Here is a 17727-nt window from a genome sequence, read left to right as displayed (position 1 = left end):
ATCATTAATAGGAATGATAATAAATAATAATCAAGTACTGTTATTTTGTTAATTATAATTATCGATTATTATAAATAGGATGTTAGTAGGTATATGCACATTTGAAACATTTATGTACAAACCTACGTAGAAATTTCAATAATACAATTTTTGTATAAACAAATGTATCGTTCAGTATGTGTATGTATTTCTGTATGTGTGCATGTCCTTCTTTAAAAATTTAACTATATACATTGTTTGATACTTTGAAATATAAACTATAACACAAAAAGAAAAGAATCAATTTTATTAAATTTTGTATGATTTAATGTAAATAACATGGTGCTACTTTAATTTTATAATTTCTGAACTTCTTATTTTTATTTGGACGCAAGTAGTAAGATTGTGTGTATATATATATATATACAACAAAAATAAGATATAACACAAATACGAAATAAAATTTACAGAATAGATTCCTCCATACATAGAGAAAAGAAATATAAGAAAGAAATAATTAAATTAGACGATCGATTGTACAAATTCATTTCTGTATTATTATTCCAATCCAGTATTTCCATCAAAGAAAAACTTAATTTTTCTTCACGATGTACGAGAAATCTAATTCCTAAATTTTAACTTCTTATTTTGGTTACATCCTGTATATAACAAGAACGAATGATCGATTAAAATTTCTGAGATATACTATTTTATTAAATTAGCAGACAAGAAATCTCTGCTTTTTAGGTACATCAGCAACTTTGTGCACTTTGCATTTGTAGTAAATGCAAAATTGTCCACTAAATACAAAACTTTTTAATAACATTAAAAAAAGCGCGCAAGTTTATATAATGTCCAAATTAAGAGATAATTATATAAATTTGTATATTCTCAATTTATATCATATTTTTGTTCAATATATATGAAAATAGATTTGTTTTTTTGTTTTTTTTTTTGTTTTACTTTAAACCTCAAGCACAAATTTAATTGTATATAATACCTAAATTTCTTTTTAATAACGTAATGTGTTTTTTTTTTTATATGATGTTAATTAGAATCACATTATATATATAATATAAAATTATCTATCGATGTGTTATGTTAATTGTTGTAACATCTGTAAATGTATATTTCTTTTTATTATATAAAAATCATAAATAATTTTAATAGAAAATACTTCATATTAAAATCAATACTAATTTTCAACAAACATGAAGTAAGTAGATTGCTTTTGTTGCATAATACTTTTTATAATCTTAAATTTTATAATTCATTTTATTAACGCAAAATATTTTGTATTTAATATAATTTTGTGTATAATTAATCGAAACTTTTATGATCAATCATCTATCATAAATTAAACAACGAATTTTTCTGATATCCATTTCAAAAAATTAATATTTAAACTAAAATTATTTAATAAAATATAATAGAAAGAAATACATTGTTGTGTTTATGTGTTTAAATTTACATTCAAAGTAATGACTGTAAGAAAAAAGTTCGTTCTATTTTGTACTGCTTGTGTAATAATGGGGAAAAAAAAATGTTATGCGAACCCGATGAGTTATAAATAATGAAAATGATTATTATTCGTGAACATTCTAATAAAGTATGTTTTATGAAAATGAGAATAAACATTGATCGTTTTTTTTTTTGTATAAAAAAAATATATATTACATTAATTAATTGCACATTGAAATACTCTATTTCCAAAAGTGCTATTATATTTTAAGTGCAGAATATGTAAATATATGATACATACTTTACTGATTGTATTTCTCTCGGGTCTCTCTCTCTCTCTCTCTCTCTCTCTCTCTGTCGCTCTCTTTCTTTTTCTCTCTATGTTATTATAAACATATTGAAAAAATTGTCTAACCATTATTAAGAATACTGTATTGCTCTAGAACTATTTACAAATAATAAGTAAATTTAAACAATATTCTGATTATCTTAATCTTTAATTTTCAAACTAAAAGCTAGAATATTGTTCATTGAAAAAAATCATATTAATATTTAAGACTTTACTTAAATAAATGTAAATAATAATATGCACATACATCAAATCAAAATGAATAATTATAAAAGAAGAAAAAAAAAGAAAAAGATCCGATCAAAATGATAACAAGTCATGGAACGAAACAATAAGAATATATGAATTTATCCAAAAATACAGGAAGAGGTAAATGGTGATTGAAAAAAAAGTATACAAAATAATTAGTACAATTACCAAAGAGCCTCTTCTTCCTAGTTACCTATTAGACAAATGTTTAAGAGGACCAAGGCTTAATATCGATGTAGCACCAAGTGCACCTAAATTACACGTATTAGGATTTCGTGCACCATCTATTGTTATTATTGGCAGGCCAAAATATCCTCCCGTTTGAGCACTTAATTGAGATAATGGTATATAACTTTGAATTCCCAAATTTGATAAACGACTTAACACGTGCGGACTTTTTAAATCTACTACCGGTATCGCCAATTCTATATTTCCAGTTTGCGTCAGAGTTTCTACTTCTTTATGATAAGCTTGTTTGTGCGTAACTAATGCTTGAGCTGTTGGATATTGAGCAGAACATAGATTGCACCTTTAAATAAAATGTAGATACTTTCATTAATCATCATCTTGTTGTATCATCTAGTTTAAATAATTAACAAAAAAAATAATAAATAGAGCTTACTTGTGAAGAAGTTTATTTATTGATCTATGTGTCGCCATATGCTGTGTCAGCATATCTTGATTTTGGAAACTTTTATCGCACATTTGACAAGTGAGTATTGGTCTAAAATAGATCAAATATACGGGTAAAAAAAAAAATCAAATATAATTTGAATGCATGCATTACATACCTTGGAGGCCTTCCTCGTCGTATTACTGGCACTTGAGGTGGATTATCTTGAGTTAAATCAACCGTAGGTGGTCTAGGTGGCCGCTCTACATCTCCCAATTGCGATTTACTTTGCTTATTTTGAGGAACAACAAATTGTCCTTGTTCTTGCTGCTTCCTTTGTGACGCTGGTATAATAGAAATTGCTGAATTCAAATTAAGGGCTGGAACATTTAAAGACTGCTGCGCAGTAGGCCTTTGTTGCGATGTTGGTGATTGTTGCTTACTTTGTTCGCTGGCTTTATTTTTATTTGCAGCTGGAGTTACGGTAATACCTCTAGCTGCCAATACATTTGCCACTGCCTTCGCATCTGACTTTTTACTACCAGGATTTGATGTATTTTGAAGTTGAGCTGGAGTAGAACCTTTTGATTAGTAATATATTTATGTATTTTTGTAAAATACCTCTTCTATTTTTTTAATATTAACATCGAATTAATGGAAATATATAGCAAAATGTGCAGTAACATTTAATAGCAATAGATAAAAAGTTTTTAAATTTACAATAACTAAATAAGAATAAATAAAAAGATATTTGTCAGAAGAGGCACTTTAATAAAATTAATCAATATAAAAAATATAAAAATGCAAATAATACAAATATAATATACAAAAGCATGAAAAAATAATCACTCAGAGAACGTCATAAAATAAAATTATTTAACAAAAGTATTATTAGCATTTGTAAAATAAAGTGAATAATATTCTCAAAAATATTGGTATTATTAGAAAATTAATTACATTTTCAACTTACCAGGTTGTCTAACACTAAGAGTTATGGAATCAGTAAGATGTATTGTTGAATCATTTCTACTGGTTGTTTGTTGGGTTGTAGCTCCTTGAACATTTTGTATAACAGGTAATCCATCATTCCTCTTCTGTTGTGCGATAACATGGCAATCTGCATCTTCATTTCTATCCGGCATTAAAATATCTAACCTTCTTTGTTTAATAGCAGTGTTATTCTGGTGGTGTTGTTGTTGCTGTTGTTGTTGTTGCTGTTGCTGCTGTTGTTGTTGTTGCTGTTGTTGTTGTTGTTGCTGTTGTTGGTGTTGTAATGGCACTCCTTGTTGCATTGGTCTTTTCAAACGTTGACGAGGAACAGCGCCACTTGGAGGCATACGCGGCGACCTAACCAAATTCATAATCATATTACTTACATTAAAATATATATTTTCTAATCAAATATTCTAAATATTCTCAAGACTACAATTATAATTAACTTTATTTGTTACAGTTATATCTAACCTAGTATTTTGTGGAACTGATGGATATCGACCACGTGACATTTGTTGAGAAAGTTGAGGATGCATTTGTGGAGGACCAGTCATTTGTGGAGGACCAGTCATTTGTGGAGGACCAGTCATTTGTGGATATGGACCAGGTCCATATTGTGGGTACAAATGAGATAAAGGAGGCTGGTAGTGTATACTATGTGGACCAGGAAGTCTATACAATGGTGGTCTTCCTGGCGGTGGTACAAAGTAATTTGATCCAGGTATCATCGTATTAGCTCCCGGTGGAAGACTTGGAGGTAATTGTGTTTGTGGAAGAGGCATACGTTGCACTTGTTGAGCTAATTGTTGTACAGGTGCCGGTAATTGATCGAAACTAACTGGTGGTATTACTTGTTGATTCGTATTACTGGTGACAGCATTGTATGTTGGTGAATTTGTTTGATGAGGAGCTGTCAATGGAGAATTTCGACTAAGTTGCGATGGAGATTCCATAGACTGAGAATGTGGAGAATGTGTATTCAACTGTGGAGAGGTTTGCTGTAAATGTGGCGAATGTTGATTTAAATGAGGAGAATTCGCATTTAAATGGGGAGACAATTGACTAACACTTGGAGAAAGCGACGTTCCGTGCACTTGAGATTTGTGCATGGAAACTTCCATCGGTGAATGAAAAATAAGATTGGCACAATCCGGAATATTGCACTGATAATGACCAACTTTACTTCTATGTTCATCGAGATGCGTTATATCTTTAAACTTTTCATTGCAAACACGACACATGCTAACAGTTTCAGCTAATTTCTCTAAAGAAACATATTCAGTTTCAACTGGTGCTAAACTGCTTGATATCAATTCACTATGATGATCACGTCTATCCATTAAAAAGTTTTGCAAAAGCGATGTAGAATTTTCAATATTATTTTCATTTGAATTTTCTCCATGATCTTCGTTCTCTTTTGAACCAAGTTTATCTTTATGTGTTAAATCCGTAGATAATTGATTCCAATTAAATCCAGTCTCTGTGTCTACTACTCCTTGTTTTGGATCATCTTCAGATACAGAATGATTAGAAAATGTGGAAGACTTAGAAATAATGCTTATAGCTGGATTTTCTTCCAGATCGTGTAACATGTCTACTTCATTCACCGTATCATTATCTTCATCAACGGAAGAATCATTAATTAACTGATTTATAGATCTAGAACTGAAAATATATATAATACATGTATATTTTTAAATTAAAAGTGTTAACATTTTACAATAATTCAATCGATTAATGTAAATATATAAACATGATCAAAAATTACCTCGATTGTTCTCCTAACTTTTTTAAATTTTCTATCGTTTCTCTGCATGTTGCTTCTAAGGCATCTGATTCTTCATGATCCTCTATTTCTGAAAGCCTCTTTTCTGTATTATTATAATTATCAGTCCCGTGTAAATCATCAACATTTTGATCTTCTTTTTCAGATGGATTTGCCATATCACTTCCTACTCCAGAATCTCCTTCATTAATGTCTAAGGATGGTCTTTCATTTTCTTCCAAAGAATTTTCATTGTCAGATTCAAATTGAGCGTTCTCATAATCGTCCTATAAAAATTAGAAATATAATTTTGAACAATGTAACATAAGAAACAATTGTAATCTATGAAAAAAAAAACATACCTGTTGATCTACCATCACGTTTTCAAATGTTTGCTTGATTGAATTATCTGTTTCTTCAGCATCATTCTGTTCATTACAATCCTGTTCACCTGCCACGTCTTCCGTAGAGAAATTAATTGTATTCACGGTATGATTAGTACTGACAACGATAAAATCTTCTGACACAGACGATTTCTTAAGTGTTAATTTGAGTGGATCAGTATAAGTCGTTTTCTTAAGTTTTAATTTCAAAGATTGACTCTTTTCTGAACTCAAAAAGTACGTATCGTTGTGTTTTCTTTTAAGTGTTTTCAAATTGGAAACTCTCTTAAGTACCACGCGAGCTCTTCCAAGATGAGTAAAAATATGATTTTTTAATAGCTTCTTCGTAGCGAATTGTTTTTTACAAATTTCACAATTAAATAACTGACCAGATAAATCATATGACGGATTTTGTTTATCTATTTCTTCATCTGTAACAATAGAAACAATTTATTTTTCTCAGTTTAATATAAACATCTTACACGAGGAGAATTATGAAAAAGGAACAATATTAAATTTATAAAGAACATAAATTCTATATAACCTTTATTTATATTAAGAAATTAATAAGTAGTAACATTTAAAACATTGTATTATATTTATTAAAATTTTCAAAATTGTATTATACTTATTAAAACAATCTAAAACTATTTGCCGCGCTTTTGCGTCTTATTAAATTGATTACACTAATATTCACCATCAACAACTTCACATCCATGCAGATGATTCGTTGATCGTTCAGAGCATATAATATTCTAGTTTATCGATAACCACACTTGCTATTCAAAGATGTAAATTAGGAAAACAATACGATTACGAACTAGAAAAATACGAAGATATAAATATATATATATATATATATATAAAAACGAGAAATGACTTCTTATATAGTATAATATAAATTGTTTAATAACCAAAGAGTAGGTGACTTTTGTTTTGTTATTAAATGAAAATAGGACAACAAATCGATACGATTCAAAGAACGAATATTATTGGCTCATTTTAACGATATACGAATTTCCCGCCACATTTCACTTTCTTATTACGCACCTCAACATAGAACTACTTGTCGATCCTATCGAGTGAAATTTATTATTGTCGTGTCATGTGAAATTTGTGTTTATTTAGTTATTTTGTATGTGAATATAGAAAATAGAATAAATAATATCATCGAAAGAAAGAGAAAGAGAAAGAAAGAAAGAGAGAAACAAGAGAAAGAAGGGAAAGGCAACTTAACCTTACTTTAAATAAAATAAGGTAAGAATATTTATATCTGTCATCTATTTTTAATATTATTAACTGAATATTTAATGACACATTTTAATTATGATGTATATATACATATTTATGTGTATGTATGTGCGTATTTATATAAATTTTAATGAACTAATTGAATAGTAGAAAATAAATAGTGAAATGTGTTCATGGTAGGTATAGCTATTATCAATTAAATATGCAATCATTTTAGTTGAATGTTACTCTTATAATATGTAAATTATTTCAAAATAAGATTTAACAATGTAAATTTGGATATTAAATCATTCATTTTTATATGTGTATAATTTATCAAGGATAATTGAATTATTAATGAAAACCTACAAATGTTGTGTCAATGGTAGTGTCAAAAAATTCAGAAGAATTAAGATAAAAGAGGTTTATAGAATAAATAGGTCTTTTAATGCTTTGAATGCTGTGAATGCATAGTATTATTGTATGTTATTTAATTTAGGAGAATAACATTATATATATAATCATCATTACCTGCATCTAATATAGTCAATCAATAGAACACTAGTAATAAAACATTCTATCCTTATGAAAGACATTGGTCAAAATTATTCAGCACTCAAAGAATTAATAGAAAGATGTAACTTCTAAAGCTATAATAGATATTATAGAATGTTTAAATGCAAAGAAAAAGATAGCTTTAGATTGAGATATATATATATATATATATATATATACATAATGTTTGCAAAATGGTGTGCATTAGTATAGTTTAGTATAATTTTTGTTTCTATGAAGACAATACATTTATTATTGTTAGTTAACAATCACATACCAAATGCTTGTAATAAATCCACGTTGTTATCCTTATAATTTTTATCCTTCGTGGACAAACCAAATTCTTTTATATCGTTATCTAATGGATCATTCATTTCCGATCTGCAAATGATAATAAAAATTTTGTATTAAATATTATTTTATTAGTCAGACTTATAATAATAACTATTAAGTGTTCTTTTATTATATTTATATACACAATAATAAATTATCTACAGAATACGACAACACTGTTTGGCTTCTTTTACTTTTTTTTATTAAACTCTCTGCATATACATGTGTGTGTGTGTGTGTGTGTATGTATGCATCTATATATAATAATAGTACTTACAGGCATTGTTGCCAACAATGAAAATTGTCAAAAAGCTATAAACATAAGTTCATGTTGTTGAAACTTCTATGCAGGACACTATTGTATGTTATACAATAATAAAACTTTGAAAAAACCGGTTACCGATTATTCTGATATTCAATATTTTGTGATAATTAAAATCGTTGCTTTCCAATAATCACAGAGGATTCGTATCACAATAATTAATAAAAGTTCATTAATAATATTTTATAAAGATCATTGGACCAAGTAAAAATCTTTTATCAATATAATGAATTCACGTAAAGTATATTCGTTGATAAATGGGACCAATTAAATACGCGCGCTTTAATACGCCAATTAAATACGTCAAATTACCAACATGCGTCAAAATGACTGACTAGGCGCCAAATCTATCTATTTATTCCATTTTTTTCTCTCTCTCTCTCTCTCTCTCTTTCGTTTTCTCTTCACCATACGATGATTTATCTTTGTATATTTTCTACGTCAATTAACAATTTGAAAAAGAAAATAGAAGAAGATCCGCAAATGAATGAAAATAAAGAGAAACGATGATGCGTTGAAGAATTGTTATCATTTGAATAGTAAGGCCCTCTCGAGTTCTCGCATCAGATCAAACATGGCTGACAATGTTAAAACATAATCTCACAACATTTTCATTAAATAGTACATTGACGTAGCGACCGTTCAACGATGGTAGAATCGACACATTGACTGCCGTCGTTAGCCCTGTTCCGTATCCTATCTTAACTTTATTATTAGTACGTGTTATATTGAGCCGCCAATATGGCGGCGCCACACGATGATACCGCGCGACAGGATAATCAACTCAGTGTGAATTCGTGGCGAACTGTTGAAGCGCGTTCTCAACGTCGGATTCAGAGTGTTCAGTTGCCGTTGTATTTTGTAAGGACGCGCGCGCGCGCGCGCGAATGGCCGACGAGCATGGAGCAGCGTGCGCCGTTTGGAGCAACCACGCCGGGCTTCTCCCACCCTCTCACTTGTGGTTTCTCTCCGCCTCCATCGTCCCTCGTCCTCAATCTTTATAGGAATAACGCTTTTACTATCTACCTACCTCTACCTCCCACCCCGCCGTTCTCGCTTAACTTCCCCCACCATTTACCGCGTACTGCGTTCCTTTATCAGTTTCGAGGGTTCATTCCCGACAGCGTACTACTTGTATAGTTACGCCGACGCATGCGTACATTCTCATGTAAGCCCTTTGCATGAAATTCCAAACAAGTATACAGGGAGAGCAGGTGGATGAATACGACTGTAAAGGCTCGCCTTGATGGGAGGAAGAAAGATAGAGAAACTAAAAGCGAGAGAGATGGAAAACAGCTCGAATTGAAATTAAGTCAACCTTATATGTATTCGAGAGTTGGATGGGGAGAGTTGCAGTGATGTAACGTTGGCGCAGGCGTACCTACAACATTGCTGGATAATTGCTACCTCTATTTCTTCCTTCTCTCTTTTTTCCTTTTTCCTCTGATCCCTTCGCTTGTTTCACCACCTTCTTTTCTTTCCTCACAGTTTCAACGCTCTTGTATTTGTATCAATTCCCTTTCCCCTTCTTATCCCTCAATAATCTCCTTCCATTCGCAGTTGTCCAGCTATATATACTCCTCAACGTCAACTGGCTGCTGCTGCAATTACTACTACTACCAATTGCTGCAACCTGCCTGCAATCTGTCAGTCATTCGTTGTAAACGGATACAATTGCGAGTTTCAACGATTTATCCAATTATGGCCTGCGATAGTCACTTTCTTCCTTTACATTTTTTTATGAACAAACAACGAATTGACAAATTATTTATTTATAATAGATTGAATGATCGATTACTGGACGATTATCTACAATATATATATATATATATCGTATAAGCAACTTTGTATGAACAAATATATTACAATAGCAAAGAAACAAACAAAAAAACTATATGCACGTAGAATTGTAGGAGTGGGGCGTGTGCTTTTATGATGACTATAACTAAAAAAATCTTTGAGAAACGTTAGGAACGTTAGGTTGCATTTTCTAGAATCAGTTTCATCGTGAAAGCAAGCAAGTAAGGCGTGGTCGTTAATGGTTGGAGGTCGTCGAGGACGAATATAGTAGGGGAATTCAACGGAACATGTCGAAAACGGCCGAATGTACCGTCTCTATTGATCGTAACATATGGTAGTGTGTTGCCTGTTCAGGGACATTTGTGCAGCAAACTCACATACAGAGACACGTGTGCATACGCTGCACGCGTACACAAACAACAAAACATTTGAAAAGCTTTCTGTGCTCAAATTAGTAATAATTATAATCTTTTAAATTAGCTTGAAAAATTTGTTACAATAATTAATTATTATTATAATAATATAAATTTTTATAATAAATATTATTAAATGCAATAAAATATCGTAAGAGATTCAATATAACAACGAAATTGCCAAGAGACTAACATTTCTAAGGTTAACGATGCAATGCTGTTTTAACATCTATTATTTAGAATGATTACTATGCACAAGCTTACGTAAAATATAACAGGTGACTCGTAAAAGGAATAATAAATAATGATGACGTTCTCTACAAATGGATCAATACTTTTGAAATACGATTCGTCGTTGCATTTCATATTTCTCCGCTTCTCTGATAAATAAAGCTGAGACATGCAATTAAATAATTAAATATATATATATATATGTAGGTATATATATTTCTGGTCAGTATTTTCATTGCATTGACTATTGATCCTATCCCTACCCGTCGTTTTTCGTCCTTTGCTTGTTATCAGTATCAGTAGCAGAGCAGGTACTGTATTAATTGCGCAAAGAGGTGATCTCCATGATTAAAGGGGGGAGAGAGCGAGAGAGAGAGAGAGAGAGAGAGAGAAAGGGAGGAAAACCAAATGGAAAACCAAATGGAAAGGGAGAGTAGGATTACCACGATATAGTAGTATGATATACTAGTTAGAGTAAGGGATGAAAGAGGTGTAGGAGGGACAGAGGAAGAGAAGAGACGCTTCGATAAGTCCGTTGACCTGCCATGCTCGGCTGCTCCTCCCACTAACTTCTCGTTTGTTACGAGTTGCGCAGAACTTTTCCAGCTTTAATTCCCTTCCTGTTGAGTTTTTGCTGAAGTAATACTTATATACTTATGCTTGCTGAATGCGTCGAGGGAGGGAGGGAAGAAGTCTGAAGGATTTTCGACTATCCAACCATTTGACTACACGATTTACCTTCTACCATAGCGTATTATTGGTATTCTAAAGATTTTATTGTGGCTATGAAATTGCTATTTATAGAAGGAATTCTTTCTCCCCTCTACTTTATCTTTTCTTTCTTTTTCTCGCACACAGGTTATGTCGGAATTAATTAAGTATTAACCTTGATATAGTGATTAATATTGGGGAATTCTTAAACGTATAGCTGGCGTTATTTTTTCTAGATATATAAATATATATATATTTTTTAAAAATAGTTTTTCTAATTTACTTCGTCATCGTCGGTAAATAACCAAACATTCTGAAAATGTAAAAATAACATCATCAGCATAAGTAACTGCAGCAGAGTTAGTATAGTATAGTATAGTATAGTTGAATATCACAAAGTTGCTTACGTTGCTAGCATGCAATACTACGTTCCATTTATTTTCAGCGATTGTAGAATGCCACGCCTTTCTCCCTTCCAACTATTTCCCTTCTAACTCTGCTACTTTTTATCTTTCTCTCCCTTCTCTTTTCTTCTCTTCTCTTTGTCCCTTTCTCTCTTTTGAATCTACTTCATATTCATAAAAATTTATCTACCAGCTATATACCAAATATATATATATATATATGTGTAAATGGAATAGTACTGTCTCAGAAATTCCCTACCATTCCACTACCAGTTATCATCGTTACCATCGTCTCCCTTCTCAGCTTCTATCTTCTGAAATTCTTGTTGTAAGTGGTTGATACTTTTATCTTACATAAAATAGATTTGTATGTATGTAGACGGACATGCGCGCGCATGTCCTATATATAATGCATGTGTGTTTGTAGGGGTTATGTATTATATTATATCTCTTTCCCTTTTCCAAAATTTATATTGCTGCTAGTAGATTTAACCGGATTTATCTAGGTTATAAAATATACACAAGACTGTTAATATTTCATCCTTCGATTTCGTCTTCAACTTTCTCTTTTTCTATCTTTTTTTTTTTTCGATAAGATAATTTCAATGAGATAAATATTATTTTCGTTAAAGAACGACGAAAATAGATCATCAAGTTTTAAAACTCTTCCCATTATAAATATACATAATATGTTCTGCTTGTTCTATTCTAATATTTTATTTTCCTTCAAACAAAAAAGATAGAAAAGAAGATAAATATAGAAATGTAACAAAAAATAGGTTAAAATAGTAATATTAAAAAAAATCTACAATATATGAATAAATTTACATCAGTTATCATCATTATTTTCGACGTTATTGCGCAGGTAATAATCTGTGATTTGACCTCGTTTGTTGACCTCACTGGTTGGTTGGTTGGTTGGTTGCTAGGCTCCTCCATTCCTTCTGGCCGGATTAAGCCTTAGCGACGTTGCCAAATTGCTTGCACACATACATATGCGCGAATGCGAGCGAGAGAGACAGGAGAGAGCAACATGATTCGTGTTGAGAATTCCTGTTGCAAGAGACACAGAAATTGTCGCTTTAATTGGTGAACACAGCTTTATAGTTGGTCGTCGTCGTCGTCGTAGTGACGTCATATTTATTTTACACCACTGTCTTTATCGTATAGTCAACTTTTTGATAATAATTTAGATAATATATCTAGACTATTGATTAAATAGTTTATTAATATGTATAAATAGAAAATGTAGATAAATATATATATATATATATATATTTTCATGACTATTAAATTATTACGTTTACATTATATAAAACAATGTCTCTTTGAAATTGAATAATAATCATTCTAGTTTTTGTTTTTGTTTTGTTTTATTCTCATATTATTTTCTTTCTTGCTACTTTAATAATAACCTTTGGTAAATAATTTAAGTCAATTATTATGCGTAAACAGGTAATTAAAATTCATAAAAAAAAAAATGCATAGAATGAATAAAGTGTACAATGTTGAATAACATTATAGAAACATTGTATAAATGATAATTAACATGTCTCTTTCATATCAACACAATATTATTATAAAATGTATTGAATAAATTTGGTTTGTTTTTTTGTTTATGCTATTTATTATTCTTCTTGTCAGTAGTATAGTAACATTTATATAATTATGAATTTATTTGATTGTAATTTTAATGTCACATTCAATATAAATTAGACAGTTCCTACATATAACACAAGTTTTGAAATCTTTCAGTGGAAGTTTCGTAAAAATATTTTCCAAAAAAAAAACCCTCTGTTAGAAGAAACCTTGCAGACATCATTCTAAAATATTTTGAAAAAAGATTCATAAAAGATTTTTGACAAAAATATTTTGAAAAAACATTTCTATAATATTTGACTGATAGAGTAATCATCTTTTTTCAAGTCTCTGAAAACGTGGACATTTTCACACTTTGTAGAAAGATTTTGTTTAGAAACCTTTTTTGAAAGGGTTTAAAAGCTTTTAAAAAAATGTTTTAGAAAGTTTTTGATGTTATGTGGGGGGGGGGAATTGCCATTAATAGTTGGTAGAATTTATTTTGATTGTTTTTTTTTTTTTTGTAAGTTTAATAACAAATAAATCATTTCTATGGACTTAGATTGTGCATATTAATGTTAATGAATTCTATTTAAAGATAAAACTATGAACTATATGTAAATAGATTTCTTCTTTTCCTCCATCTGCTTTATTGTTTTTTTTTTTTGATATTTTTATTATGTTTTACTAATGCTATTTTACTAACTTGGTTTTGATCAAAGTCTAATGGAAATTCAATAATGTAGTTTCTTTTAACTTACAAATGAAATTACATTTGCTTACATTACAAAAACCATTTGATATTTATTTGATTAACTACACGTCAATTTCTACTAACATAATTATTTCTTGACAAAAAAAAAAATAATAGTAATAACAAGATAATATCGTTATCTGTAGATAATTTTGTTTAACTTTTCTTTTTTAACAAATAATAATAATAATAATTATAATAACATTATTTTACGCTACAACAATTCTTAATAATAATTATTAAGTTTAATTATTATAAACTTATTTGTGTGTTTCAGTTCTTATCAAGCAATAGTTTGTCAAATGTTTCAATAAGTAAAAGTTAAACGTTAATTTTTATCAGTCAAAGCTTAATTACACGTGTTACATGTTTTATAATATTATAAAATAATTGAAAAAAAAAAAATAAATAAATAAATATTAGTTTATTTATATTCAGTCTTATATGAAAAGTAAATGCATTTGACAGAAATATGTTTGGAACATTGCGTAACAAATTTCAGACAGTACAAGAAGGTTTATCTGCTAGGTAATAATAATAAATATGATTGTTTAAATATTTATAATTGTATAATGGAAAAAATAGTTTAATATAAAATATTGTTTACGTTACAGTATACGAGGTTTAACAGTTGCCGAAAATCCCAAAGAGAAAAAGATTGTTAAATCAAGAAATGTTAATTACGATGCTGGTGCAGATATCTTACATCATTTTCAATTACAATGGAACGAATTACACGAATTGGCAGAAGAAAATGCATCTAAGGCTCAAGAAGTCGATACTCTTGTAACTTCCATTTACGACAAATTGGAATACGAATGGAATAACATAATGTGTTTGAACAACACATTAGCCATCATTCCAAAAATAAATAATGGAATTCAAAATCTTATGGATCAAATAGGTATTTTGTTAATATCATAATTAATATCATAATAATTCTGCAAAAGAGTAAACATAAAAAAAATCAACGAATGATTTATCATTGTAGGAACATTAGAAGAAATGTTTGAAGAAGTCGAAGGAGCATTGTACAGATTGGAAGATTTAAATGAAATGTTAGATTTACAGAGTAGACAATTGGATCACAGATTTCAATTGGCTTTGTATAAAGAAAAAAGATTATCTGAAATTAATTCTGTACAGGGTACATTGAGAACGATTCTATTTAACAACACATTGACAAAATTAAACTACATTATTGAAGATGTATATATATATAAATATATATTTTTACTTTTTTAGCAAAATTGGCAAATGAACATATTGATAGAGTATCGAAGCATGAACAAAAACAACAATTAATGTTAAAAGAACGTCAAGAGACTTTTGATGAAGTTTTTAAAGGAGAATTGGAAGCTTATAAAGCGACAGGACATATACCTAGTATGTGTAATTTGAATTTATATTGAAATATTGCATTTAATGAAAATATTAATAAATGTAAATAAATGTATGAACATTTTAATTGTAGAAATACCAACGACTAAAGAAGGACCATCTTTGGATGAAATTGTATTAGATGTAGATTCTCAAATGTTTAATGAATTCTTAGACAATTGAATATTTATTAAGAATTGATCTTTGAACATGCTTATTGTCTTTCCAACTCAATTGAATGCATTATATTATTTATTTATTCTGATGATTACTATATATCTGCATATCTGCATTAATATACATGATACGTTTGTTACAATTAAATTGATTGTGATATATTATTTAACAAAACAAAACAAAAATTGTTCACAGTCAACACTACATAAAAGTAAATGTAATACATATATATATATATATATATATATATATATATATAAGTGCAGAGATAATGTGATATACTAAAAATCTATTAGAAATTTATTTTATTATACTATGTAATAAAGTATGTATAACGTTAAAAATTAATTATTTTCTATAAATATATATTATCAAGAAATAAACAATTGTAATATTACCTAATGCTACAGTTTGTAACAATTTGTATTATTAAATGTGAACTTTTTGTTTTTAGTTTAATCTCATAATTAAAAGAGACAACAAATGCTATCTCTACGTAATTTGTGTGAACTTAAATCTGTCACTCGTCGATAAATTATCTACTGTTGATAATAATTCATATTACATAATGTTATATAAATACTTTAATAATTGCATATAACTGCAATTGCATAAAAGCAATTCTTCATCAGAATGTAATACAATTTAATGTTAAAATAGTTATACGAAATATTAATGATGGTGCGACATCTAGCGGTATATCTCAAAGTACCCCTTTTGTATATGCATGCTGACATAGTAGAAATATTGACGATGCGGTGACATCTAGCGACATAACCTCGAATTAGGTTTCTCTCTGATATATGCATGCTGACATAGTGCAGTTTTATGGTATTATTGTGTTGGACATCAACAACTTTATAATAAAATCAAGTTTAAATACCTGTGCATAAATAAATTGAGATATAAATAGAAGTATGAACAGTTATAATATTTTAAAAATATAATTTAATTTTAATTAAATACTAACAGACAATAATAATAATAATAAGTGTTAAATTATTTACAGTTTTAATTGTGTGGTTAGAAAAGAAGTAGAATTTGTGTTTAATATTTGTAAATGTTTGATTAATGTGTCAAAAAAAAGTGCAATAACAAATGCATCTATATACATTTTTGAAAAATTATAATATAATAAAATTGATGTTAAAAGAGAAATATTTCTGTTCAGTAGAGATTATTTGAGGTTATGTTAATTGATGAAAATGTATTGTATTATACATTAATGCATCAAATTTTATAATTCACATTTTTATAAAATGTGTTGAAACGTTTATAAATAACATTTTTTTTAATTCCAGATATTAAACCAATATAAAAATATGTTAAATCGTACAAGAAAGAAGGAATATTATTATGACAAATTTCATCGAGGTTTTGTCAATGTATGCATGGCAGTAACAGTAATGACTGGAGCAATGGTATTATATTCAGCTGCTACATATTTTCTGTATACTGTACCTGAAAGGAAATTAAAGATTAAAGAAAAGGAAAGAGAGCTTTTAAGTGAAGGAATGGATTTGGAAAATATTCCAACTACATAATATTATGACAAAATATTATTTAAACGTAGACAATCATGCAAAAAGAAAGAAAAAAAGTTTGTTTTGTAGTTTAGGCACCGTCCATCCTAAAATCAATTTTTTCTTAGGGAGATATGATGACACACAAAAGTAGGATAATATAATTAATTATATATTTGTTATTGTTGAAAATATATCTGTGAAAATGAAAATCATTTACAAATTTTGTAGATCAGCGTTTTACCATAATTTTGGCAAAAAAAAAAATACAATATAGATCTCATATTACTTATACCATATTTAATGCAATAATTATTTTTAAAAGGTATACTTCATAATGTAATACTCCTAATAATAAAATGAGTGAAATTGTGACTCTTTTCAATTGAAATATACAAATCCTTCAATTTATTTATACGTATAGAGAATAGGTTTTTTTGTGGGTAAAAATAAACATTCTTTTTTTCCTTATAATTATATACAAAATTATAAAACTACAATTAAATGATAACATTGAAAAAAAT

General features: G+C 28.8%; 2 protein-coding genes and 2 long non-coding RNA genes across 9 annotated transcripts; 1 reads left to right on the top strand and 3 right to left on the bottom strand.

The window, feature by feature from the left end:
- Nucleotides 1-35: 35 nt before the first annotated feature.
- LOC107073864 (uncharacterized) lies at nt 36-8508 on the bottom strand. 4 transcript variants are annotated; one of them, XM_015334671.2, is made up of 10 exons: nt 8188-8508; nt 7855-7958; nt 5772-6223; nt 5413-5696; nt 4116-5309; nt 3622-3998; nt 3095-3232; nt 2830-2995; nt 2661-2762; nt 36-2567 (listed from the first exon to the last, which is right to left on the bottom strand). In XM_015334671.2, the coding sequence occupies exons 2-10, from the start codon at nt 7949-7951 to the stop codon at nt 2228-2230; spliced, it is 3150 nt and encodes a 1049-aa protein (XP_015190157.1). In that variant the 5' UTR covers nt 7952-7958; nt 8188-8508; the 3' UTR covers nt 36-2227. The 4 variants fall into 4 exon arrangements, with proteins under 4 accessions (XP_015190157.1, XP_089027138.1, XP_015190154.1 ...); XM_089171012.1 differs by having other exon boundaries at nt 3095-3220; XM_015334668.2 differs by having other exon boundaries at nt 2830-3232.
- Nucleotides 6535-17578, top strand: Dysb (dystrobrevin binding protein dysbindin). 3 transcript variants are annotated; one of them, XM_015334673.2, is made up of 8 exons: nt 12042-12119; nt 12657-12955; nt 14401-14651; nt 14738-15027; nt 15115-15270; nt 15369-15509; nt 15598-16595; nt 16982-17578. In XM_015334673.2, the coding sequence occupies exons 3-7, from the start codon at nt 14596-14598 to the stop codon at nt 15684-15686; spliced, it is 732 nt and encodes a 243-aa protein (XP_015190159.1). In that variant the 5' UTR covers nt 12042-12119; nt 12657-12955; nt 14401-14595; the 3' UTR covers nt 15687-16595; nt 16982-17578. The 3 variants fall into 3 exon arrangements, with proteins under 3 accessions (XP_015190158.1, XP_015190160.1, XP_015190159.1); XM_015334672.2 differs by lacking the exons at nt 12042-12119; nt 12657-12955 and adding an exon at nt 6535-7049; XM_015334674.2 differs by lacking the exon at nt 12657-12955 and having other exon boundaries at nt 11977-12119.
- On the bottom strand, nt 11558-11933 carry LOC149032960 (uncharacterized). Its single transcript, XR_016176090.1, has 2 exons — nt 11795-11933; nt 11558-11700 (listed from the first exon to the last, which is right to left on the bottom strand). It is a non-coding gene; the product is annotated as an uncharacterized LOC149032960 (long non-coding RNA).
- LOC149032959 (uncharacterized) lies at nt 12232-12741 on the bottom strand. Its single transcript, XR_016176089.1, has 2 exons — nt 12620-12741; nt 12232-12515 (listed from the first exon to the last, which is right to left on the bottom strand). It is a non-coding gene; the product is annotated as an uncharacterized LOC149032959 (long non-coding RNA).
- Nucleotides 17579-17727: the final 149 nt, after the last annotated feature.

Source organism: Polistes dominula, unplaced genomic scaffold (assembly GCF_049000335.1).
Source record: "Polistes dominula isolate Pdom_NZ unplaced genomic scaffold, Pdom_raw_medaka contig_31, whole genome shotgun sequence".
Lineage (NCBI taxonomy): Eukaryota > Metazoa > Arthropoda > Insecta > Hymenoptera > Vespidae > Polistes > Polistes dominula.
This window is presented reverse-complemented; position numbering and strand designations above follow the sequence as displayed.

Coding starts and splice junctions, on each gene's coding strand:
- Dysb (XM_015334672.2), top strand. CDS start 14,596: ATGTTTGGAACATTGCGTAACAAATTTCAGACAGTACAAGAAGGTTTA. Junction 14,652..14,737: donor CAAGAAGGTTTATCTGCTAG/GTAATAATAATA, acceptor TTTACGTTACAG/TATACGAGGTTTAACAGTTG. Junction 15,510..15,597: donor AGCGACAGGACATATACCTA/GTATGTGTAATT, acceptor TTTTAATTGTAG/AAATACCAACGACTAAAGAA.
- LOC107073864 (XM_015334668.2), bottom strand. CDS start 7,951: ATGAATGATCCATTAGATAACGATATAAAAGAATTTGGTTTGTCCACG. Junction 5,697..5,771: donor ACGTGATGGTAGATCAACAG/GTATGTTTTTTT, acceptor TAATTTTTATAG/GACGATTATGAGAACGCTCA. Junction 2,763..2,829: donor CGACGAGGAAGGCCTCCAAG/GTATGTAATGCA, acceptor GATCTATTTTAG/ACCAATACTCACTTGTCAAA.